Source organism: Physella acuta, unplaced genomic scaffold (assembly GCF_028476545.2).
Source record: "Physella acuta isolate Inbredline_101_S28 unplaced genomic scaffold, ASM2847654v3 ptg000896l, whole genome shotgun sequence".
NCBI classification, from domain to species: domain Eukaryota; kingdom Metazoa; phylum Mollusca; class Gastropoda; family Physidae; genus Physella; species Physella acuta.
Window position 1 is genome coordinate 375709 of NW_026732413.1, and position 24216 is coordinate 399924.

A 24216-nucleotide genomic window follows, 5' to 3' on the forward strand; every position below is an offset into this window, starting at 1 on the left:
AGAGGCGTAGCGACCCTTCCTGGCGCCCGGGGACAAACTTTTCAATTGCACCCTCCCCCCCCCCCCCGTCGAGATTTCGATTTGCACCCCCCCCTGTCGAGATTTCGATTTGCACCCCCCTAAACCTTTCAATCTATTTTTCCAACCCATTTTGGCGCCCCCTAAGGTCGGCGCCCGGGGACATATGTCCCCCCCCCCCCCCCCCGGCAGCTACGCTACTGAATCCAGGTACATAAATGAAACATGGAAACGTATTTTTCAAAACATAAATCCTACTCAAAATGTAAAATAATTATTAAAATTTAAGGAGTCACCCGTTTTTCACATTACTAAATCTAGTCGCGGGCGATTCTACGTACCTAAAACGATAGATTACCAAAAAATCAAAACAAGATTTAAAAAAAAAGAACAAAATAGATCTAGATCTATGTGCTTGTTTAGTTCATAACTAAAAATAGTAAAGCAAAAAACAAAACATTTTTTCCGCAAATTGTGTCTCGCTATTTACCCGTGATTCCGCAGGTGTCTCACATTTTCTTCACGCAGTTTAACGTCTCGCCTTTTCGCGTTTTGTAACACGGTTTAACACCTTTGTTAAAATTAAAATGCTTTTACTTTTAGCTTTGTTTCCATTACTTTATCTAGCTAGATCTACTAGATGTAGAAATACATCTTGATGTAGAATCTAGATCTCTATTCTAGAATAAGATACAAGTATTTCAGCCTTCGGCAAAAATAAAAGTTTTGGCTGTTGTATTTTTTATATTTACAAACAAATGTTGCCTAGTTACATCCTTGACTTCACTTTCATACTTTCACTAAACCACCGAATTTGTAAGTAAAAGGCAAACCGATTTTTTTTTTTACATCTTCTTAATGGAAAAAAAAAACATCATAAGAAATTATTTCATTTGGTTAACCCTTTAAAATTTTAAAATAACAAGATCTAGATCTAGATTCTAGATCTTTTAGCATATAAAAATAAATACACCAAGTACGATGCTATTATTTATTAGTATTACTAGGCCTATTGCACGCTTACGTGGCATATGAAATTGCTGTCATATGAAAATCGAAAGTAGAACCAAAGAAAGTCACTAAAAACTAAAAAGTAAATGTTTAAGTATTTAAAACAGTATTACTATTAGTATTATTACTAAAAATAGAAATACTATACTTCTATCTCTATAGCCATAGGCTATTAAAAATTATTAAATTATTAATTAGTAAATTAGGCCTATTAATAATTTATTAATATTAGGCCAAAAATTGGTAATCTATCGATAATCGTGTTTTAGTTTTAGTACGTAAAATCGCCCGCGGCTAGTATTAGGGTAATCTATCGTTTTGGGTACGTAAAATCGCCCGCGATTTGTAATGTGAAAAACAGGTGACTCCTTAAATTTTAATAATTATTTCACATTTTGAGGAGGATTTATGTTTTAAAAAATTCAAAAATGTTTCCTTGATTCATTTATGTACCTGTTTTTAAAAAATTGAATTAAAACTTTTCCGTAATAAATGAAGACTAGCGATGTTTCCAACAGATGCAACCATGCTCATTTACTATAGCAGCCATCTTGTCTAAGTTTTATTTTTATAAGCTTTTAGCGCCAGATTCAGGGGGAAGCCACTCTATTTTACAAATGGCTGCTGTTTATATAGCAAATCTTGCTCTCAGACACTGATTTATGTTTATTATTCATTTATCTATAATATTTGACACAAAAGTATGACAATATACTTCTAATAAAGCCTTGACAATGAGGTAACGTTTTCGTACATAAATAGCCGCGGGCGATTTTACGTACCCAAAACGATAGATTACCAATATTAGTAATGTACGAAAAAGTTACCTCATTGTCAAGGCTTTAATAGAAGTATATTGTGTTATATTTGTGTCAAATATTATAGATAAATGAATAATAAACATAAATCAATGGCTAAATATATGAATATAGGCAAGAAATTAACTTCAAACGGCAGTGCAGAGGCGTAGCGACCCTTCCCTGCGCCCGGGGACAAACTTTCGATTTGCACCCCCCCCCCCCTTGAACTTTTCATTTACACCCCCCCCCCATCAAACTTTCAATTTGGCACCCCCCCTCAAACTTTCAATTTGGCACCCCCCCTAAGGTCGGCGCCCGGGGACATATGTCCCCCCCCCCCCCCCGTCCCCCCCTTCGCTACGCCTCTGCGGCAGTGTTTGCGAGCAGGATTTGCTATATAAAAAGCGGCCATCTGTAAGTTAGAGTGGCTTCCCCAGAATCTTGCGCTATAAGTTTATAAAAAAAATTCGACAAGATAGCTGCTATAGTAAATGAGCAATGTTGCAGTTGTTGGTAACATCGCTAGTCTTCATTTATTACTGAATAGTTTTAATTCAATTGTTTAAAAACAGGTGCATAAATGAAACAGGGAAACATTTTTGTATTTTTCAAAACATAAATCCTCCTCAAAACGTGAAATAATTATTAAAATTTAAGGAGTCACCTGTTTTTCACATTACTAGTTGCAGGCGATTTTACGTACCTAAAACGATAGATTACCCAAAAATTAATCCTCTTAGTAAGTATAGATGCCCAAATGGCAAATGAAATGGGATAAAATTCTACTTTTTAGCCTTATTCTTCGGGAAAAAAGTATCTCTATCCTCATTTGCCTGGGACCTCAACTAATTTTTAATTTTACAGCTCTACACAGTGACAATACACATAGTGCAGATTCTGTCATGTAACCAAACAGACAAACAAATATTCAAATAAACATACAAACTTGTAAACAACTTGAGTTTTAGTAGTATATGGATGATGGTGTGGCCTAATGATTAAATGGTACAGCCATTGACTGCTAACCCATAAGTATCAAGTTCAAATCCGGGTTTAAGTCAGTATAATGTCCCTGGGTACCTGCATTGCAATGGAATAAATTTGTTATATATATTAGACATGCATAGTCGAGAAGTAGAGCACATGATTGCTAACTTCGAAAGACATTAAGTCATCAAGCCTCGTCCCACAGAGAAAACTTTTAAATCAAACAACTGCTGGACCTAATTGTATGTATAACTTAAAATACATTATAAACTAGTAGAATAAAAGACATTTAAATTAAAGTAGCATTATTTCATTGTGGTATCAGCCCTTGGATGGTGTCACTATGTACAGTCTGCATCTTTCCCCCCCCCCCCCCCCCCCCCCCCCCACCTTCTGATGCTACTGGAAGTATGTGTATGTACAGTGTAGGCCTACACATGTATATATATATATATATATATATATATATATATATATATATATATATATATATATATATATATATATATATATATATATATATATATATATATATATATATATATATATATATATATATATATATATATATATATATATATATATATATATATATACATACACACATTAATTCTTCCACAGTTTCACAGTTAAGTAATTTTAATTCTTGAAAACACATTAGTGTACTAGTTTATATTTTTTATTTATTTGTATATTAATGTGCAACATTATTACTATACTAGGCATGCTGCCCAGCTTCGCTTAGGCTTTCGAAAACATTGAGAATTTGCATGCTTAATTAATTCGCCCGAGGGTCGGTCTACGACCTCAAGAGTTATGAAGAGGTTCCTCCGTGGACATTTTTTTATCGATTTATAGCTCATATAAGGTACCGGTCAGTCGAGGTCAGTTTTGACCCCCTCATCGTAGACTTTTCGGCCAACCGGCCCCCGTGTTCTGTCACCCCAAGGCAAGATCCTGCCAAATTTGAAGCGCCTGCGGCGCCGGGAAGTGCACTATCGGACACCCGACAATCTAGATCTAGATCTAGATTCCTAAAAGAATTTTTTTTTTAAGTTTAGCCCGAGCATAATAAAAAAAATACATTAACCAAGTTGACTTGGTGTGTCTCGAACCCGCATCACTTGCGTGGAATAATGTACACTAACATTTTCGCTATTTAGGCACCTTATAAAATACGGAGAATGAAACACGTATTTTAAAATCTTAACTTACGCGAATATGCCTATTCTTTCAAATTAATTTTTTTATCCCAAATTAGCCAGTTCCAAACAAAGATTTTGAATAAAATAAATAAGTCTTGAAATAGTTTAGTCCTAATATAGAAATTTATTTTTGGAATTGATTTTAGAGAAGTTAGAGTCTAAATCTAGATCTTAGCGTCTACGTCTAGATCTAGTTATTGCGTAGATTTAGATTTAGATTTAGTCTAGATCTAGAATCTCTAGATCTAGAATCCAAATAAATAAAATAAATTTTATGAGTTTAGGCCGGAAAAATTGTATTGTATACATTTCATAGTGTATGTAGATCTAAATCAAATTTGAATGAAATAGTTCATTTCTTTTCATTCAAAACACAGCAGATGACGTCATTAGTTAATGTATAAGCAATAGCGACGTCACAGTTTTATGCGTTCTTTTTCACATGTATTAATGCTTTTCCGGTTGCATAAATAATACTGTTTCTCTACATTCGAATACGCCTTAAATTTTTATTTTTCTTCTTTAAGTAAAATTGTGGTTATACATTTAAAACATCTAACATATTATTTTCAACAAAAGTCCGTAAAAAATTCTCGATATATCGCTGCCGATTCTGACGTGATGTCCGGCGAAAATTTTTTGCGGACAGAGAAAGAGAGAGAGAGAGAGAGAGATGTGCGCACATTGGGCTTTTATAAATTAGGATTAGACTTACTAAAACTCTTAAAAATATAGACTTAAGTACCATTTGAAGTGGTCAGATAAAATACACATTAAAAAAACTTAGGTCTTATCTTTAAGTTAACTTGATGATACAAGTTTAGTTGTTAAGCTTGATAAACAAGCCATCATTAGCTGGTCATATAATGTTATACATAAAACAATTTAAAAGGAGGTAGGCCTATTAATAAGTTATGTTATCCTTTATGTAAAATAGATTATAACTAGTGACATAAAACTTACAAAAAATAACCAAAAATCCTATTGTTTTATTTAGTCTAATATATACTTACATTAGGCCTATATATCACATTTTATCTTTAAACTTGTCTAAATCTACAAACTTAAATGCAATCTCATAGTTTTGTAACAAAAAAAGGTATGAATTATGTTACTTAATTGGTTAATTAATATCACTATACAGTGTTTATTATGAAGCCTTACTTTTTATCCCATTGTGTATTTTTACAAAACCAAACAACTTTTTTGTCTGAAGCAAAAATATTTTTTACAGAAAATACAATTGCGCATTATGAAATAAAAATTCACAGACTATAACCATCTGCAGTTGTTTGATTTTTGAGTTGTCACTCCTAGATGGGTTACTGTCCCCAGCTATCCTCATTTGCCTGGGGCCTTAAATGTCGGACTTATCTGTTAAGCAACTGTTTACCAGCCCAACCACACTGATCCCTATCAGCTTGTAATGGGGATATCTTTACTGACATAATGACAAAAGGTTGCCATGTCTTGGTTATCAACAAAGACAAATTACATAGCATGGGGCGCTATGACATGACTACTTCCCTCTCACTAGATTACAGGGATTTAGTTTCAATTTAAAGATTTTATTGGGAGGTGTACCTGACATGCAAAGGAGAAGAATAGATGAACTCTGCTTTATCTGCCCATCATGGCAGACAGGGTAGTTACTTTTTACAAGCTCTTACTTAGGTCACAATGTCTGTAGGTTGTGGTCAAATCTTGAGCCTGAATGCTGAACCATTTGTTAAGCTCTTTCACCCAAACCTTTTAGATTAATTAATTCCTGGTGGCAACACAAGAATATTTTCAATCTACTTAGATTTATTAGACTTAGATATTTAATTAGCCATTATATTAAGTTAATTTGAATGTTATTATAAACAATTAATAGATGTAGATAGTAAGTAATAGTTTTACACGCGCTTTTCTTTAAAAATTGCTAGTTATACAGACATATAAAATATAGACCCACTCTCTTGATCCCTGAGTTAGCTAACCTAACAGTAATGAATTTCTGTGCAATAAATTTTTCAGATTAGGTGAACACAGTTTTAAGCCATGTCTGTTAGCGATAAGGCAGTTCTTGCCTTGTGTGATGAAGTCTGGAAATGGAGATTAGTTGAAAGTCCGGAGTTTGCATCCTTTTGTGGCTTTCATCAGTATGATGATGCATGGGATGATGTTAGTGAAGAGGCTTACAAAAAAAGAGAGGTAATTATGGGATGGTGTCTTTTAGCTGATTTATTTATTGAGTCCATATTTTTGTTCACAAGTCAGAAATTGTGTGGGGTGAGCGTTTTAAAATTAGAATAATTATTAAAAAGAAACAAATATAGCAAATACATTTCATTACAATTTTAGGCTTGCATTAAAGAGTTTTTAAAAAAAGCTGAAGGAATTCCAACAAATTCCTGTTCTGCAGAAGTAGCCTTGAGCTATGCATTGCTTGTTGATGATTTAAAGCAGTATCTCAAAGGTGCACAGTTTAAAAGGTAAAAAGCTACTTTTGTTTTAAAGCAAGCAGTAGAAACTTTGAAAGGTAAAATAATTAGTTTTGCTGAGCAACTATATTACTTAAGAGTAATTAAAATTATACAAAATAGGATGTTTCAAACATATTATTAAAAGTATTCATTCAAATAATTTCAGCATTTAAGTACATTTTTTATCCAGATAGTCATTAATCATTGCAATAACTTTTGAAATTGTAAACTTTATTTTGGGCTTGTCAAAGCATAATGATATAATGAAAAATAAATTATAGTAAAATAATAGGGAAAGCATAAAATACATGAATAAAAAAAATGATATTTTGTAACCTCAAAGAAATGACTTAGCAATTAACTTTAAGAATAATGACTAGGGACAAATTAATTCTGTACATATAGTTGTAATAATAACAATATTTGAAGTTTAAATGTATTTCCTCATTCTCATAAATTAAATATAGGAATGTTTTTTCATCAGTTACCTGATGCCCATAAATTACCTGGAAGGTATACACAATAACTGCAACTTAACAATCTCTTACATGAAGTTTGATACAGAAGCAGATTTTGAAAAGTATATCAGCAGGCTAGAAAAGTTGCCAAAAAGGGTAATGTTTATATTTAAAGCAGATTTATTTATTGTCTTTTGTCTATCATGAAAAGAAGTGAACTAACTTACAAAAGAAGACATAACAACTTTGTATGAATATTTTTTTTCAGATAGAACAAGTAGTTACCAATTTACAGAAAGGCATAGAAGAAAACATAGTCCTACATCTGAGATCTGTGGTGTGTAAACTTTTAAACTTGAGAGAAATAAATATTTCACGTCTTAACTTTGGATGTTGGCTAAGTAAAATACTATTACTCATATACTTTGATATGTTTTTTTTTTATGTTACTGTGGAATGTAAAATGTATAAATTGATTATTGCTATTGAACAGTCCAGAGTACCAAAGCAAATAGATGACATGTTAAAAACTCCAGTAGAAGAACTTGAAATCTTTACGCCATTGCAAGGAGATCATCCTAATGTCTCTAAAGAAAAATTGTAAATGTTTTAATATAAATTTCTCTGAATTAAATATAAATTTAACAAAAAATTAATATTTTTCAAATATAGTATACTGACTATTTGATTTTTTAGATTTTAATTGTATAAATTTGTCTTACTTTCATTGGTTTCTTTATTTTGAATTTCATGTTTCTATTTCCAGAGAATCCTTTCAAGCTGAAGCCAAAAATTTAATAATTTCCAAAGTTAACCCAGCATTTCAAACTTTAAAGGACTTCCTAGAAAATGTGAGAATATCTCCTGAAGTTGATTATGTATCAAATATTTGAAAATATGTGCAAATTTTTTAGAATTTGATTTTTTAACTCATCATCAGTTAATTAAACATTATACTCATAAAGTTAAGTATCATTGTCATTTGACATGCTATAATTGGTGTAATATTTGTCAATAAAAGGAATATATGAAACACCTGCGCCAAAAAGAAGGAATCAGCTCTTTAGCAAATGGAGATGAGTGGTACCAGCAGTGCCTCGACTATCATCTCAGCTACCCAATGACACCACAGCAAGTTCATGATCTGGGGCTAAAAGAAGTTGGACGAATAAAACAACTTATACTGGAAGCTGCTAAGAAAGAAGGGCTGGGTGAAAATTTGCCTGCTATCTTAGAAGCAGTTGTTGAAAGGCAGAAAAGTTTTTTTAAAACAAGGGTACACTTTTTTTTAAATTTTAGTATTATTATATTAACATTTCATTCTTTTCAAATTAATCTGATGATGGGGTCGAGTTGGTAAAGCTCATGGTTGCTAAACCAAAAAGTCTTGAGTTTGAACCCTCTGGCAGATGAGGCTCGTTAGCTGGGAACAGCCACTCTTCTAGGAGAGACAACTCCAAAATCAAACAACTGCTGCCTTGTAGTTTGTTTTTGGTTGGACAAAGGCTATGGAAGCAAATCCAAAAAGAAAAGCAGGCTGAAATTGGAGTCAATGGCCTCAATGGCGCATCACCAGTAGACACGTATACTTAATTGTGTTGGAGGCGTGGAGTTTAATGGTCATGTATTTATATCATATATATTTTTACATCCCACAAAATATAATAGTATGTGTACCTTTCATTGCTAATATTTTTTATAGTGATTTATTCTTGTTTATAATTACATATTAAAAGTGGAATATAGAATGTGCTGAAAAAGTATAAACCTAGGCCTTAGATAACAGCTAGTTGTATTTTAAATGATATTTTTCTCCAAACCAACAAAGCTGATGCAGAGTATTTTACATAATTGTTTTATGTTAAAAAAGTAATCTGTTGCTGTGGACAATGTCATTATTTGTCATAAGACTGCTTGTGGTTTGTGGTTTCTATTGCTGTTTGCATCATCTCATACTCAAAGCAAAGATACTAATTTCATAAATAAAAGAATTGTGACTTAATTGTTATTTAGCTCTTTTATGCAGGATCAATTATATTTTTATTAAGTTGACGTTGTGTATGTCCACTTGGGCCCACATTTCCCCCCAGTCCACATGGGTCCACAATAATTGACTTATGCCTGAGCACCCACTCCTGCCAATGGCCATCCTAAATGAATGATCCCTAAATAGTTTATTAATAAATAGTTGATAAACTCTGGTGGTGTGTGTAAAGACATAGTAGAATTGTGTATTTTAAATATATTTAAAATAGCTTTTCTAAATATATCAGAAGTAGCTATGTCATTTTTGTATTGGTAACAGGAGGAAGTTCTTGACTATGTCAAAGATTTGTGCTACAACAAAATTAGGCCAAGACTAGCTAAACTTTTTAAGAACTTGCCAGATTCTCAAATGACGTGAGTCCATGTGGTGTTTTTTAAATATTTTAAAGAGCATAGTTTCTCATTATATAATTAGCTATTGAATGATTGGTGTTTCAATGTTAAGTTCATTATTATGTTTAATGAAGATTAGTTAATGCAAACATCCTTAATATGTTTTATAACTAAAAGAAATTAAGTATTATCTGCCCAAATTTAAATTATTATAAAAACTTTAACCACCTTTATTTCTAGTATAATACCTGCACCAGAATACATGAAAAACTCACCAGCTGGATATTACCTTGGTGGCACACCTGATGGTTCCAGAAAAGGAATTTATTACATCAACAATCACAATCTGGAAGAATGGTTTGTTAAATTTACTGTCTGTGTACATATTCAAAACTTGTGTAATTAATTAACATCATAATTAAAAAAATAATTATACATTCTTTTGTTGACCAGCTATCCGTATCAGTTACCTGCCCTGAGCCTGCATGAAGGTGAACCTGGACATCATTTACAGGTCAGAGGTCACCTGCATTAATTTGATTTCCTAACTGTTGTTAAGCCTTGGTCAGAAATAGTTTCTAAATTCAATGCTTCTCTCTGATTTAAAGGCTGAGTATGCCCTAACTGCCACTCACTTGCCAGATTTTCGCAGATATTGTGAGGACATGAATTATTATCTACCCCCTGCCAAGTTTGCCCTGAACACTGCATATGTAGAAGTAAGTTTTTTAAAAATGTACAGAAATTGCAGGCCATGTAGTAAATAATCTCCTAGTTTTATACTCAAGCATATTCACAAGTGTTTTTCGTCATATAATATAAATTTGCTCTAAAAATTTGCTGTTTATTTATTTTACCCAGGGCTGGGGATTGTATTCAGAATCATTAGGCGAGGAGCTGAATATTTATACAGACACATTTGACTTGTAAGATATTTTTTCAGAAATTTTAGACATTTTTTAACAATGTTTTCAATAGCTGAATGATATTATGAATATGTGAAAAATGAATGGAGAATTTAAACATGTTTTCTGGCTTATCACCTATATACAAATAACTTTAAGATGAAGCAGACATGAGTACAAATACATAGGCCAACATGAAATTGTCAGATAATACATAAGACAAGAGTATCTGTTTGATTAGCCAATGCATTTATTTTCAGACTGGGTCGTTACAATTTTGAGATTTTCAGAGCAGCAAGATTAGTGGTAGATACCGGACTGCATGCATTTGGGTAATTACATGGATCTTTCATTAATATTATATGGCATTATAAGATGACTAATTCGTTTACGTTTATATATCTTGTGTGCCTAAATAATGACAGTGCTTGTTTCTTAAACACCCTAGTTTATTAGGAGGATAAAAAAGATTTTAATTACATAAATTCAGTATGAGCTGTTATTGAAAGGTTGTTAATCTAATTTTTTTTTTTAAAAGCTGGAGCAAGGAGCAGGCTGTACAGTACATGACAGACAACACACTCTCTGTCCAATCAGAGATGATTAAAGAAGTGGACAGATACATTACATGGCCTGGCCAGGTAAGCTGGTCTCAGGTTTTAATCAGATTTTTACCCACCATGATGATTATTTTAATAATCTAGTCATATTAACTTCTTTACATTGATCATTAAATTCCTGTCTGTGTACATTTCTGTTTCTAGTGGTACTTTGTAGTGTTATTTTACTTCAGTGTTTGAATTAAGGCACTTATTCCTGTCTTTTATTAGGCTTGTGCATACAAAGTTGGAGAAATAAAATTTTGGGAACTGCGTCACAAGGCTGAGGCTAAATTAGGTCAGTTTTTTTTTAGAACTGCAAAAATTGTTATAATCATTGTACTACAATCCCCAAAGTTCACACATAAGCCTAAATCTCTTCTAACAAAAGAAATAGCACACTTTTTATGTTCAAGATTACTCACATGAATAGAAATGTGCGCTAATTTTAAAATAACTTTGATGATATGTTGATTATCATTTTGTTAAACGGTTAACATCTATTTAGCTATTTTGCATGTAGTTATTTCATAGGAAGAATTATTTGTTGAATTTGATTGTTATTTGTATTAAGTTATTTAAAATATAATTTTTTATTTTTAGAAAAATGCTATTTAATTACCATATGCTTATAAATTCTTTTTATTTTATTACAAATACTATGGGGTCATCCATAAATGACGTCATGCTTTTTTGACGATTTTTACCTCCCCCCCTCCCCTCCGTCACACTTCGTCACAAAAAGCCAGACCCCCCCCCCCCTTCCTAAAATGACGTCACACCTCAACCTACAACCCCCCTCAAAATTGCAGTTGAATTTTTTTTAAACATTGATATTTTTCCAAAATCTTGTCTAAACTAATATAATTTATTAAAACAGTTATCTAAAACGCGAAATAACGTCTAAAATTAGTTTTCTAACATTGCTTTTTTATAACGCAAAAATGTGACGTCGCAACATCTGACCCCCCCCCCCCCCTCCCCTTCATCACACATCGTCACAAAATTACGGACCCCCCCTCCCCCCTACGAGTGTGACGTCATTTATGGATGACCCCTATTTAATATTCCTACTTATGTAATACTTTTTGGTTTAATATAAATAATAAAAAAAATTTATTAGTGGATTTAATAAATGTACAAATAAATTATTATTCTTTTCAGGGAGTAAATTTGATGTTAAAGAATTCCATCATCGTGTGCTTTCATGTGGCAGTGTGCCACTACATGTGCTGGAACACATTGTGGATAAGTTCATTGAGGAAACTAGTTCTGCTTCTGGTGAGGGGAACTAACTCTGCTCAAGTTTTGTTTTTACTTCAGAAGTATAAATAATCAAATTTCATTTTTTGTTTTTGTTTTACCAGAGAGTATTATTCTATACAAGCTTGAATAAAGATTTTTTTTACCATTCCTATTTGCAATAATGTGTACATTTTGTGAAAAAAATCACACATTTAAAATTAAAATATAATGACACTTCATTATGTTTAGTTGACAATATGAAAAAAGGTAATTTCTTTTTACAATTGCTGCTTTTATTCAGATTTTTAAAATTTATTTATAAATGACGTGCAAATATGTGTAAATGAAGATGAATTATAAAAGAAATATTGCCTTGTACATAATATTAAAAATATCAATAAAAATCCAATAGCTATGTCATTAATGTGATGAATGCTCTGTAATTGATCCAGTACATCTGTGTGTTCATTCTCATTTATTATTTTCTAATAAATAATAGAACGTAATGTGAGCAGATGACTATTGATGACACTTAAATTAACAGCATAATAGTTTTAAAATCCATTATGGCTATTATGCAGACATTTATTTATAAATATTTTTACTAGCCAGCCAGGGTAAACTACTCATGATAGTGTCCTAATTTATAAAAACAACCAGTGCCTTTAGAACGTTTAGAGAAGTAGCTACTTACTAATTTATATATCATATTACCATTCGTAGTGTGGTTTTTTTTTAATTTTATTTTTAAATTTGGTTTTATCTAGAATTAACATTCAAATACATTCAAATTGTACCAATAGAAGCTTTATATTTTAATAATGTTTGTATTTTCCAGTTTAACATTCCAACAGAATGAGATTTCATTAGATTTAGTTTTTTATTCTACCCTGGTTATATTTTGTTCTTTTTTAAATGTATTTTTTATTTATATGAATTTTAAATATTTTTTACTAAGTTGAGAGTAATAGTTATATTAAAAACGCTTTACACTTACAGTTAAGAAAAGAAATAAAAGAAATAAGTCTGTATCTTGTTGCTTAGTCTTTAGAAAATCAAGTCGGTTTAGTCTGTTTTAAGTGAAGATATCTATTGAAAGTTAAATTGTTGGATCTTTAGTGGGTTCTTTTGTCAGAGGCCAAATTGCTGTTGATACTTTTGCAGCTAGTTGCTTTATCAGTCAGTTCTGTTTAAAAAATTACTTTGTAAATTGCAAAATACACCATAGTATTTAGTACCTATTGGTTGATAGAGCAGATGGAGTAGAGTTTATCTATTTCTGTTATCTCAACATAAAGGGATATTGTTGTAAGTTCTATGCAAGCTGGCTTTACTGTCCGTAAGTCAAGTGCTGGGTGGACTCAGGGACGCACTAATGACTCAAGCCTGGGATGTGAACTCGGGACTTTTGGGCTAGCAGTCATGTATTCTACCAAACGCTGGTTCAGGCAGTGCACAGTTTGAGCACGTGAATCTTACAATAACAAAGAAGTTTATTACGGATGTTTGGACATCACAATTATTGTACAGCCTTGTCAAACCCTAGCTTGAACTCAACTGATTGTAGGCCTCTAAAGCATTAGTGTGTAAAAATGTATTACTATATGCTTGACAACGATTAAAAATACAGCCAGGAGACAGGTCTTTGGTCACTACACAGCAGCAGAATTAACTCGAACAAAATTTTCAGCCTTAGCCTTGTAATTTAAAATAATCATTGCAACATTAGAAAAAAACACGATTTGGCCGAGATAAATATTTTGTGATTTATAAACCTGCATTTTAGACATCAACAATCACAATCTGGAAGAATGGTTTGTTAAATTTACTGTCTGTGTACATATTCAAAACTTGTGTAATTAATTAACATCATAATTAAAAAAAATAATTATACATTCTATTGTTGACCAGCTATCCATATCAGTTATGGATTATGTGGTACTTATATAACATTTACCCCACAGCACAATAGTGCTAATTTATCACAGTAATCATCTGATGCGCCGAAAATATGCACACAATGTTTGCATGAAAGCAGAAAGACAGCAGTCTATCACAACTTTGAAAAACAAAAACTTGTTTTGCCGTGGTTCAGTCTGTGAGCGGGAGTGCTAGATCTAGTATTTTATCATCACAGCTTTGGAAATACATTTAACTCTCGCATTACCGTCGCTGTTAAATTGGACAATACCAGGTACCAAAGTGTGTCCGGTTCTTCGCGCGGCCATTCGCTGACCGCCAGAAATTTGCAGTTGGCGCCATTTTTTTCAAAACAGTCTTTAGCGACGCCGAGCTGCAAGGAGAGTTGCGGCAGGAGGTCGATAAACGTCGTGCCCCCAACGGTGGCCGGAAGTATACCGAACAGATAGACGTCATCAATCCAAAAGAAAGGGTTGATCCTTGCAGCCTTCAACATCGGTCGTATGAGATCGCTGGTGATGATAACGAAATATCCATTGCAGTAGTCAAATGGATAATATTTATGACCTCTGAACTCGTCTTCCTCCACCATCCACTTCCCCGCCCCCCTAAGGATGATGCTTGTACCATTTGGTCTGAGGTGGCAAGCAATATGGCGGGATTTATTCTTATACAACGGTAGAACTTCTTGAATAAGTTTAAACGGGTTTATGAAAACGTCGTCGTCAATTTTGATAACAAATTTGGCCTGGGGACAATGCTCAGAAACCCATCTGTACCCCAGCACGCCTTTGTGAGTGAGGTTGTGGTACGAGTCGAGGAACCGCCCCTGGACGATGTCTTTGTGGGTCATGGCCTCCTCCTGGATGAGTGTGGTGGCAGCGAGACTTCCGGTCTGACCCAGCAGGAAGACGACGCGTTGTGTGACCAACCCAAACAGCCTGGCCGAGCCGTACGTCTCGCGGATGATTCTCCGGCGAGGATAATTAAATATGGCGCTGGGGAGAAAAATTTCTTAGCGAAACGTCGAGGTAGTTATGTCAAGAATGTACAATTTTATACCAAAATGAACACAAATCGATCTTACATTTTTATAAATAAATAAATTCGATTGTTTTGTTATCTAGTCTGTTTTTTTGACAATGTCTTAAACGATCCTTTACTAGATGAAACGATGTCTATGTCCTTTGTTACCCAAATCAAGTGAAGCACCATCAGTTATGTTGTAAAATGTCATGGGCAGTTAAATTTATGTAGTGGTAAAACCCATGTCTGTTTTAAATGTACAGCTTTTGTAGTCCTAGGCATACCACACTTCATCCCCATCACCATCTAGTTTCGCTACAGTCCCCACTTCAAACAGAAATACTTCAAATAGCGGGACTAACATGAAATGGGTTGACCCGTAAGAGTGCCTACCTGTGTACGACAATAATATAGTCGATCGGCCACCCGGGCGGGCATAAGTTGACACTGTTGATGAGGTAGGGCGAGTCCAGAGTTAGAGGATAACTTAATCTGACCACTGGTCGAGCTGTTGATGTGTCGGGTTGCATTGTTGGTGGTTCGTCTCGTGGGACGTTGAAAAGAAAATCAATCGACCCGTCGGCATTTTGTCTAGTGATACAATAATAATCACGGTAGGGCATTTAAAACTTTCGGATTGGGGGGGGGGGGTCGTCTTAAACGTTGCGTGAAAGCTCCTCTGATAATAATAGTGTGGGTGGATATACAATGATGATTTATTTAAACTAAAGCAATTATAAATTAAAAAAAAGCCCATCACTCGGCCATGCTGAGTTAAATGTATGTTTTCGACAATCGTTAATTAAGCCTGTATAATTTAGTTTCATTTAAATAATGTAGATTAATCTTTAAAAAAAAGAATTTATTGGGTTTAATGTGGGAATTAAAACAAATCACAGAACGAGAAATACTTTTAGATTTACTTTTGGTTGGCCTAAAGAAATATATTTCTTCCCTTGGTTAATGCTCAAAAACTTTCAAACCAATAACACTTAAAACTAGTAAATTTAAAGTTGAAAGCTTTCCTATAAGTATCCACCAATTCACCGAAGAAAACACACACAAACATACATACGCACACGCATACACACACTTTCCCCTCAACACCCAACACTACCAGAAACATATATCTACTCACTGTACATGTTTAAAGATGGCCCTGACCGTCTCATTACCAGAGGTCAAGGACAATGTGATGACCTCGGTGCTGGGCGTGGCTATCTGCCAGACGGTGACACAGACGGCCATTAAAAGCAGGGAGCCGGTCAAACCGCGCCACACCGCGGATCTATTGAGGTGGGCGCCTATCTTACCCAGGAGCTTCTTCAAGTTCCGTGGCATGAATTCCGTTTTAGCGTCCAGAGAATACATTACTTTATGTCACCCTTCCGACTAGTAACGACGTAACTAAATTAATGTCACGTCATCTCAACGGTGTAGGTAGTCGCTTTTCTTTCCGTTGCGAGTCACCAAAGTAGCCTATTAAGAAGTAAATATTTTAAAATTCAATTCACGAGGATTAAATACTATCAGATGAAATTAGTTCACCTGAGTATGTGGTCACCGTAAATGTCTTGATAGTCAGTTATAACGGCAGTTATTACTTTCACTAACAAGAAGAGCTGAGTCGACTTTGAAATTTACTTTGTTGAGAAGAAAAAATAAAAACAATGATACTTACCCACCTTCACTTCAAATAACTACATTAAAAACATAGGTTACTTACTACCTTTTGAAAATGTAGTGATTTCGTGCCGTGAAAATAGCCGGATCAGTAGATCTACACATTTTTGTCTAGGCCTATTATGTTTGGATTAATTGGCGGTTTTCACTATAAAAACAAATGTTTTAATGTTTGAATCACACATTTTTGTCTAGGCCTGTTATGTTTGGATTAAAGCGCCATGTGTAAGCTATTAGACGGATCACACATACGCTCACATGTTGAAGTAAAACGTTTTTTGCTAGCCTGTTTTGTTAAGATTCAGTGTTTTATTTCCTGAAACTAGTTGATCAACCAAAATAAAATGTATATTTTAGGGAGAAGAAAGCGACGACAGCTGGTGTTAACATTAGAGGTGCGGGGGATTTTGAATTTTTTTCATGAGGAACAACTGATATTTTTTTGCCTTTGATAAATAAAATGGCTTGTCATTTTAAAACAATTTAAAGACGGTTAGTAATTTTTACATTGATTGTTAGGGTTAGCCTATAATACAGGTTGTCTGAATGTACTGAAAGTACTACTTCCGGTCAACTGAAATTACTCAAAGTTTGACATAAAGCAGAAAATTAGATCTTTTTCTATTGTGTGAAATTTTGTTTATCTATCTGAAACAGTACTCAAGTTATAGGCTTTTAAAAAATCAAAAGTAGTATAAATTCCACTTCCGGGTACCGGAAATCGCTGAAAAGTTGATACAGAACTACAAATTTGATATGAAATTTTATCAACCTAGCTACAGCGGTACTCAAGTTATCGTGTTCACAGACACACAAACACACGTACAGACATACGTACCAAATTGCAAAACTAAGTTTTTCCAACTCAGGGTGTAAATCGTCGAGATTTATGAAAATCTCGATTTCGATTTTTTGCTCGATTACAATACTTCCTCTATAGATGTCTACTTCGTATACGAGAAAGTAAAAATTTTCTTAATGTCGAAGTGTTTGTTTCAAGCTTTATTGATCACATCTGGTAAATACTGCGGTTAAGTGTAATCAATTTTCCGCTTATTTAAATCTATTGATAAAAATACATTTAATTACATAAATACACTGCATACTCCAAAAATCTAAAGTAATGCAAAAACGATTACAATACTACCTCTATACTTCGTATACGAGAAAGTAAAACATAAATATGTATATATATATATATATATATATATATATATATATATATATATATATATATATATATATATATATATAAAGAAATATATATATATATATATATATATATATATATATATATATATATATTGTTACGACCCCAAGTGAACTTTACCTGGGTTTGGTCCCATCGAGGAGGGCCAGGTAATTAAAATGAAATGCTTAGGCATGTTAATGCACTGGCCAGCACAGGCCGTGAGAACCTTTGGGCCGTGACGGCCACACCGGATTGGTTACCACGCTGTGGGCGATGCATACCTGGTGTCTTGGGGTCCGAGCTATTAACGTGGCCAAGAACTCGTGATTTACGGTTGGGAAAACCTGCCAGATCGCACAGGGCCGAGATGGACGGTCATGTCCTGACCTGACCTGACCTGGGGGTCAGGCTCGATTAACAAGGTTCCCACACTAGCGAGGGACGACTTGAGTACTTTAGGAGGGTAGACCGGAGACTAGGGGGACACACTCGGACGGACAGACACTCGGGACACGCACTCGGAGACGGACGTACTCGTCTCGGATAGCTAGGCTTAGGGGAGACAGACATGGGTCGTCTCCGTGAGCTAGTGGAAAGCCACGACATGTTTTAGACTTAGGCTAGGCTAGACGGTTAGGGACAAGTAGGGTAGTCGTACTAAGTACTTTAGTTGTTGTAGATAGTTGTGTATTTTTCCTATTGTGTTCCATGTGGTGGCGGGTTAATGTTAGATGTTGTATTTTGTGGCGAATAAATAGAGATTACTGAAGTTGGCTTTTATTTATTTTTATTTTTTCTTCTTCTTGTTTACGATCCCCTGACTAGTTTGAAAGGATTAGAGAAGGGGGTACGTAACAATTGGCGGCTTGCGTCCGGGATAGGACAGACAACGAGTTGAATAGTTTCTTTTGATGCCATGTTCAGTTGGGGGCTCACGAGCTTGTGTTTTAGTTTTAAGTTTTAGGAGTAGTGAGAGTAAAGTTGTTCACGGAATCAGGAGAGTTTTCCAAACATTGAGTAAGTAGCGAGCTTATCACCTTTGTATTGACACTGAGTTTATTTTGCTTGATTTTTATGTTGGTCCAGTAGAGCTGGAATTTTTATTTTTATTCAGTATAGCTGGAGGGATTAATGCCCAGTATACTTGAATGTTTTTTGTTTGGTCCAGTGGAACTGGAGTGTTCGGGTTTATTCAGTACAGCTGGAGGGTCATTCCCAGGTACGTGAATAAATTCGTAATTTTTATTTGGTTTGCTCAGTATAGCTGGAGGGTCCATTCCCAGTATACGTGAGTTAATCGTTTGTGGTCCAGTGTAACTGGATATTTAGTTTGGTTGGCCCAGTATAGCTGGTGTCTACCTATTTGAAGTGTCAAAGGTGATAGCCCTACTTTTAATGTTTAAGTTAAAGTTTTTGTTGTGAGCCACATTTTTTAGTAGTTAACCGCCACCATTTAGCTGGATAAGTTCCGTAAGTGTGAATCATGGACGTAATGAGTTTTATGGAGTGTCCAACTCTAGAAGTTTTAGACAGGTTTTGTCGCGTAGAGTTGTTGCGACTAGTTGAGGAGCTAGGACTAGAGGTTGATGTCTCGGATAGAGATAGAGTTCTACGAGATCATATTTGTGTTGAGTTGGTAAATACAGGTAGATTAGAGGAGGAGTGTCTAGACTCGATAGAATATTATGAGATCGGACGTATTAGGGTTGAAGAAATTGAGAGAAAGTTTCAAGTTAAGTTGTTAGAGATCACGAGAGAAAAAGAGGATAAGTTGTTAGAGATCAGGAGGGATATATTCATGTTAGAATCTTGGAAGGAAATTAACATTAAAAGTTTAGAGAAACTGTTCGGACATGAAGTTAAACTATTAGAGATCAGGAGGGAACGGGATTTACTTAGGCTATGGGAGGAGGCGCATCTTAGTGGGTTGTTTGACTTTCCAGAATCTGTCTCTGTTTTCTCTCAGGCTAGTGTAGTAGTTTCCGAGGATCGGTATAGAGATGAAGATAGTTTGTTGTCTGATAGAGTAGGTAGTGAGTTTTGTCAGTCTCAGACTAAGGCTGCCACTAGCTTTGGCTCAGTCCCTGAAGTCGACTCTAACCTAGCAGAATCAGCACAAACGTCAAAACGTGCTGATAGCTTACGAGTCGAAAGTTGTCTGCCGACAAGTACTGAAGGCAGTCAGCAAATTATTGGTTTAGATAAAATCACGGCGACCACTCTGTTATTGGCCAGTCATGAAAAGGGGCTGTCAATATCTGACCCAGTGGATACAACCACCGATGATATAACGGCAACCACTCTGATGTTGACCAGTCATGAAAAGGGGCAGTCAATATCAGAACCAGTGGTTACAACCCCCGCTGAAATCACGGTAACCACCGAGAGAGTGAATACCCATGAGAACAGGCTGTCCTCGTCTGAACCTGAACCAGTAACTGTATCTGATCAAGACCTTACTACTTGTGGTCTTGAAGGCGTCATGACCTCACCTGGAGGTCACGTGGATGGTGTTCTACATCCAGAGATAGACGAGTCAACGAATCTTTTGCCAGCCTCGGTAACAGACGAAATTGTTACCCATTGTCTTGGAGGTGAGCCTAACACGGGCTGTCCTCCCATGATCCCAGCAGTATTTGATTTCTCCCCGACCAAGTCCAGCAACCTGGAGGCCATGACCTCACCTGGAGGTCACGTGGATGGTGTTTTACATCCAGAGATCGAGGAGACGGTGAATCTTTTGTCCGCGTCGGCGACGAGCCAAGTCATTACCTCTTGTTTTGGAGTTGAGCCTAACTCAGGCTTCCCTCCCCTTATCTCGGAGCTGATTTATTGTTCTTTGACCGACCCGGGGAAGATCGGTAATGTGACCTCAGCGGGTCACACTTCTCCCGTCAACCGAGAATGTGTACATGTGAGCGCATATCACCTCACTTTCACAGAGACGGGGCGTGAAATCGACCTCTCTTTGTGCGGCTCGGTGTATTTGTTGTGGGCGGATAATATCTCCGTCACTAAAATTGTTCTGCGCCGGTATAAAGTTCGGCTAAAGATTTATATTTACGGACTCATGATGACCCGCAAGACGGAAACATAATGACAATGTGTACCTTTGAGTTTCAAGCCTGTTATAGAACTGTTTCCTATATTGACTGTTTCATGTTTTCCCAGGATGCAAGTGTTCTAATCAAAATGAACTGTTTTCAGGCTTAAAGAATGTACACTTTTACATGTCTTGTTTGAAAAAAAAAATGTGTTATTGATGTTTTACATGCTGTTGAATTCGTGACAGTTTTTAATTGTATTGACAAGTTTTGTTGACTGATGACGTAACTATCAGTAAAACGAAGACTGTTGGTTTTCAATCTTAGCATTATTTGCGACAGTGACACATGTGTTGCAGATTTGCTGTTTTATTTACTTTGATGTCTATGTTTGATGACATCGTGTTTGGGGTATTTAGTCAAACTTGTTATTGTGACTAAATCATCCACGTTTCTTATCTTTTTAGTAATGATTATGTTAAATGGATTTAGTCCCATTTAGGTTTATTCTGGGACTTTTGAGGAATTGTGAGATTGGGATGGTTGTCTAGTAAGAAATGTTCAATTAATTCACCAAGTGGCGAATTAATTTCTTGAAGGGTGGGGGTGTTACGACCCCAAGTGAACTTTACCTGGGTTTGGTCCCATCGAGGAGGGCCAGGTAATTAAAATGAAATGCTTAGGCATGTTAATGCACTGGCCAGCACAGGCCGTGAGAACCTTTGGGCCGTGACGGCCACACCGGATTGGTTACCACGCTGTGGGCGATGCATACCTGGTGTCTTGGGGTCCGAGCTATTAACGTGGCCAAGAACTCGTGATTTACGGTTGGGAAAACCTGCCAGATCGCACAGGGCCGAGATGGACGGTCATGTCCTGACCTGACCTGACCTGGGGGTCAGGCTCGATTAACAAGGTTCCCACACTAGCGAGGGACGACTTGAGTACTTTAGGAGGGTAGACCGGAGACTAGGGGGACACACTCGGACGGACAGACACTCGGGACACGCACTCGGAGACGGACGTACTCGTCTCGGATAGCTAGGCTTAGGGGAGACAGACCTGGGTCGTCTCTGTGAGCTAGTGGAAAGCCACGACATGTTTTAGACTTAGGCTAGGCTAGACGGTTAGGGACAAGTAGGGTAGTCGTACTAAGTACTTTAGTTGTTGTAGATAGTTGTGTATTTTTCCTATTGTGTTCCATGTGGTGGCGGGTTAATGTTAGATGTTGTATTTTGTGGCGAATAAATAGAGATTACTGAAGTTGGCTTTTATTTATTTTTATTTTTTCTTCTTCTTGTTTACGATCCCCTGACTAGTTTGAAAGGATTAGAGAAGGGGGTACGTAACAATATATATATATACATATATATATATATATAGAGAGAGAGAGAGAGAGAGAGAGATGGCGCCCATCGTATAGTACACAGCTCTTGTCAAAATAATTGTTAAATATGTGAACTACAGATAGAAAATATTTTTATATCTATTACTAATTTACGGGTTGTCATCAATTTTTTTTATGACACAACTATTCACATCCCGCAAAACTATAAGTAAGTAGTAGTAAAGTTCCCTTTCAAACCTGACTGTCTATGAGGCAAGTGAAGTAGAGTTCACTTGTTTATGTGCCTCGGCATATGAAGAGATAGTGTGGTCAGCACTATGCCCAGCTGCCTTTACTTTCCCTAACGTGAGTTAGGTACCCATCAGAGTTGGATGGACTCAGGGACGGTCTACTGACTTGAACCCGGATTCGAACTCGAGACTTAGCAGTCCAGCTCTCTACCGCTAGACCACTCCGTCCCACGCAAAACTATAATATTTCTCAGTAATTATAAGACGTCATACAATTTTTTATTTTTTTTTATTTTTCATTTTAATGTTTTAATCTAATACGAAACAAAAGAAAAATGCCGTAAGACAACAACAACAAAAAACAACAGCAGCAACAACAACAACAAACACATTATTGTAGAGTGCCTTGATTTTAAAGAATTGCCGCATTATAATTATTGGTATTTCCAAACAACAAAACCCCTTCAGTAAAAAAACAAATGCGACTTCAATTGAAATTAAATGGTCCACTCATTTACTAAAGCAAATGTCTATTATTTGAACATTTCACAGAATCGAACACACGCAATCATTGACTGATATTATACAAAATTTGGCAACATGAACGTCGATCTGAATAGTTTGTATAATTTCCAATAACGTCATACTACTAGCTTAGTATTATTTTAGAGATCCATCATCAAGTTTTGGATCTTAACTATGCAGATCTTCTTCTTCTTAATTTTTAGTCTTGGAAGGCATCGAGCCTTATCTGCCAGAGGGTTTGAACTCGAGACTTTTTCGAATGTATCAACCATGAGCTTTTTTGCCGACTCGACCACGCCTCCATCACAATTAAGGATACGTGTCAACTGGTTATGCGCCATTGAGGCCATTGACTCCGATTTCAGCCTGCTTTTCTTTTTGGATTTGCTTCCATAGCCTTTTGTCAAGCCAAGAACAAACTACAAGGCAGCAGTTGTTTGATTTTGGAGTTGTCTCTCCTAGAAGAGTGGCTGTCCCCAGCTAACGAGCCTCATCTGCCCGAGGGTTCGAACTCGAGACTTTTCGGTTTAGCTTTACCGACTCGACCACGCCGACCCCTACTACTATACAGATGATTGTGTGAAGTAATAATACCCACGATAATGTTCTAAATTTACACAAGCTTACAAATACTTTAAAATATGCTGAGCATCGACACAACAGCCAATGGGATTTTTTTTTCTTAGCGATGAATATTACTAGATAGATAGAAAAAAATTCACGAATTAACTAAATATGGAACTACACCCCCCCCCCCTCCAACAAATGAATGCAGTACTACATGATACACACATCTGCTACGGATGAGTGACGCACTGAAGAATACACACAAATCACGGTTGGGTGAAGCGAGCACATCTACTATAAGCTACTTCATTCTTTAAACACTGGCATAACCGGCTAGAGCCAGGCAGATCGTAGCAAGATAAAGCTTTCCTCTCATACAAAAAGCCAGTTTTTAGATCCCTGGGTTTCCTTCAGGTGTATACTTCAATATCATAGGCGTCTGGTGACTTATACTTTGTGACAAGAGGAGGGGGAGGCCGGGGGGCTCCGTCTAGCACCATAGTACTGACGTCGTGATTATTAAGCTGAGACGCCACCCTTCTGTCTGATACCATTAATGCCTTAATCTTTAAAAGCAACTTACAAGGAAACCCGTCGAAACCTGTC

General features: G+C 35.7%; 2 protein-coding genes across 4 annotated transcripts; one reads left to right on the top strand and one right to left on the bottom strand.

Moving 5' to 3' along the window:
- Nucleotides 1-1044: 1044 nt before the first annotated feature.
- On the top strand, nucleotides 1045-12934 carry LOC131952942 (uncharacterized). 3 transcript variants are annotated; one of them, XM_059315876.1, is made up of 17 exons: nucleotides 1045-1111; nucleotides 6041-6217; nucleotides 6368-6498; nucleotides 6974-7103; nucleotides 7216-7284; nucleotides 7441-7547; nucleotides 7714-7798; nucleotides 7969-8223; nucleotides 9253-9347; nucleotides 9567-9683; nucleotides 9780-9840; nucleotides 9935-10045; nucleotides 10188-10252; nucleotides 10492-10563; nucleotides 10770-10872; nucleotides 11062-11128; nucleotides 11995-12933. In XM_059315876.1, the coding sequence occupies exons 2-17, from the start codon at nucleotides 6065-6067 to the stop codon at nucleotides 12123-12125; spliced, it is 1752 nt and encodes a 583-aa protein (XP_059171859.1). In that variant the 5' UTR covers nucleotides 1045-1111; nucleotides 6041-6064; the 3' UTR covers nucleotides 12126-12933. The 3 variants fall into 3 exon arrangements, with proteins under 3 accessions (XP_059171859.1, XP_059171862.1, XP_059171861.1); XM_059315879.1 differs by lacking the exon at nucleotides 1045-1111 and adding an exon at nucleotides 4526-4547 and having other exon boundaries at nucleotides 11995-12934; XM_059315878.1 differs by lacking the exon at nucleotides 1045-1111 and adding an exon at nucleotides 4856-4916 and having other exon boundaries at nucleotides 11995-12934.
- Nucleotides 12935-14206: 1272 nt separating this feature from the next.
- LOC131952914 (beta-1,3-galactosyltransferase 1-like) lies at nucleotides 14207-16392 on the bottom strand. The gene is made up of 3 exons (XM_059315849.1): nucleotides 16160-16392; nucleotides 15415-15612; nucleotides 14207-14993 (listed from the first exon to the last, which is right to left on the bottom strand). The coding sequence occupies exons 1-3, from the start codon at nucleotides 16390-16392 to the stop codon at nucleotides 14207-14209; spliced, it is 1218 nt and encodes a 405-aa protein (XP_059171832.1).
- Between the last annotated feature and the right edge of the window lie 7824 nt (nucleotides 16393-24216).

Bases quoted from the DNA above. Each gene is read 5' to 3' on its own strand.
- LOC131952942 (XM_059315876.1), top strand. From the start codon at position 6,065: ATGTCTGTTAGCGATAAGGCAGTTCTTGCCTTGTGTGATGAAGTCTGG. The intron at 7,104-7,215 runs GTAATGTTTATA...ATTTTTTTTCAG, and splicing joins TAGAAAAGTTGCCAAAAAGG to ATAGAACAAGTAGTTACCAA. The intron at 10,046-10,187 runs GTAAGTTTTTTA...TATTTTACCCAG, and splicing joins TGAACACTGCATATGTAGAA to GGCTGGGGATTGTATTCAGA.
- LOC131952914 (XM_059315849.1), bottom strand. From the start codon at position 16,392: ATGTATTCTCTGGACGCTAAAACGGAATTCATGCCACGGAACTTGAAG. The intron at 15,613-16,159 runs GTGAGTAGATAT...TTGTATCACTAG, and splicing joins GCCATCTTTAAACATGTACA to ACAAAATGCCGACGGGTCGA. The intron at 14,994-15,414 runs GTAGGCACTCTT...TTTTCTCCCCAG, and splicing joins TATATTATTGTCGTACACAG to CGCCATATTTAATTATCCTC.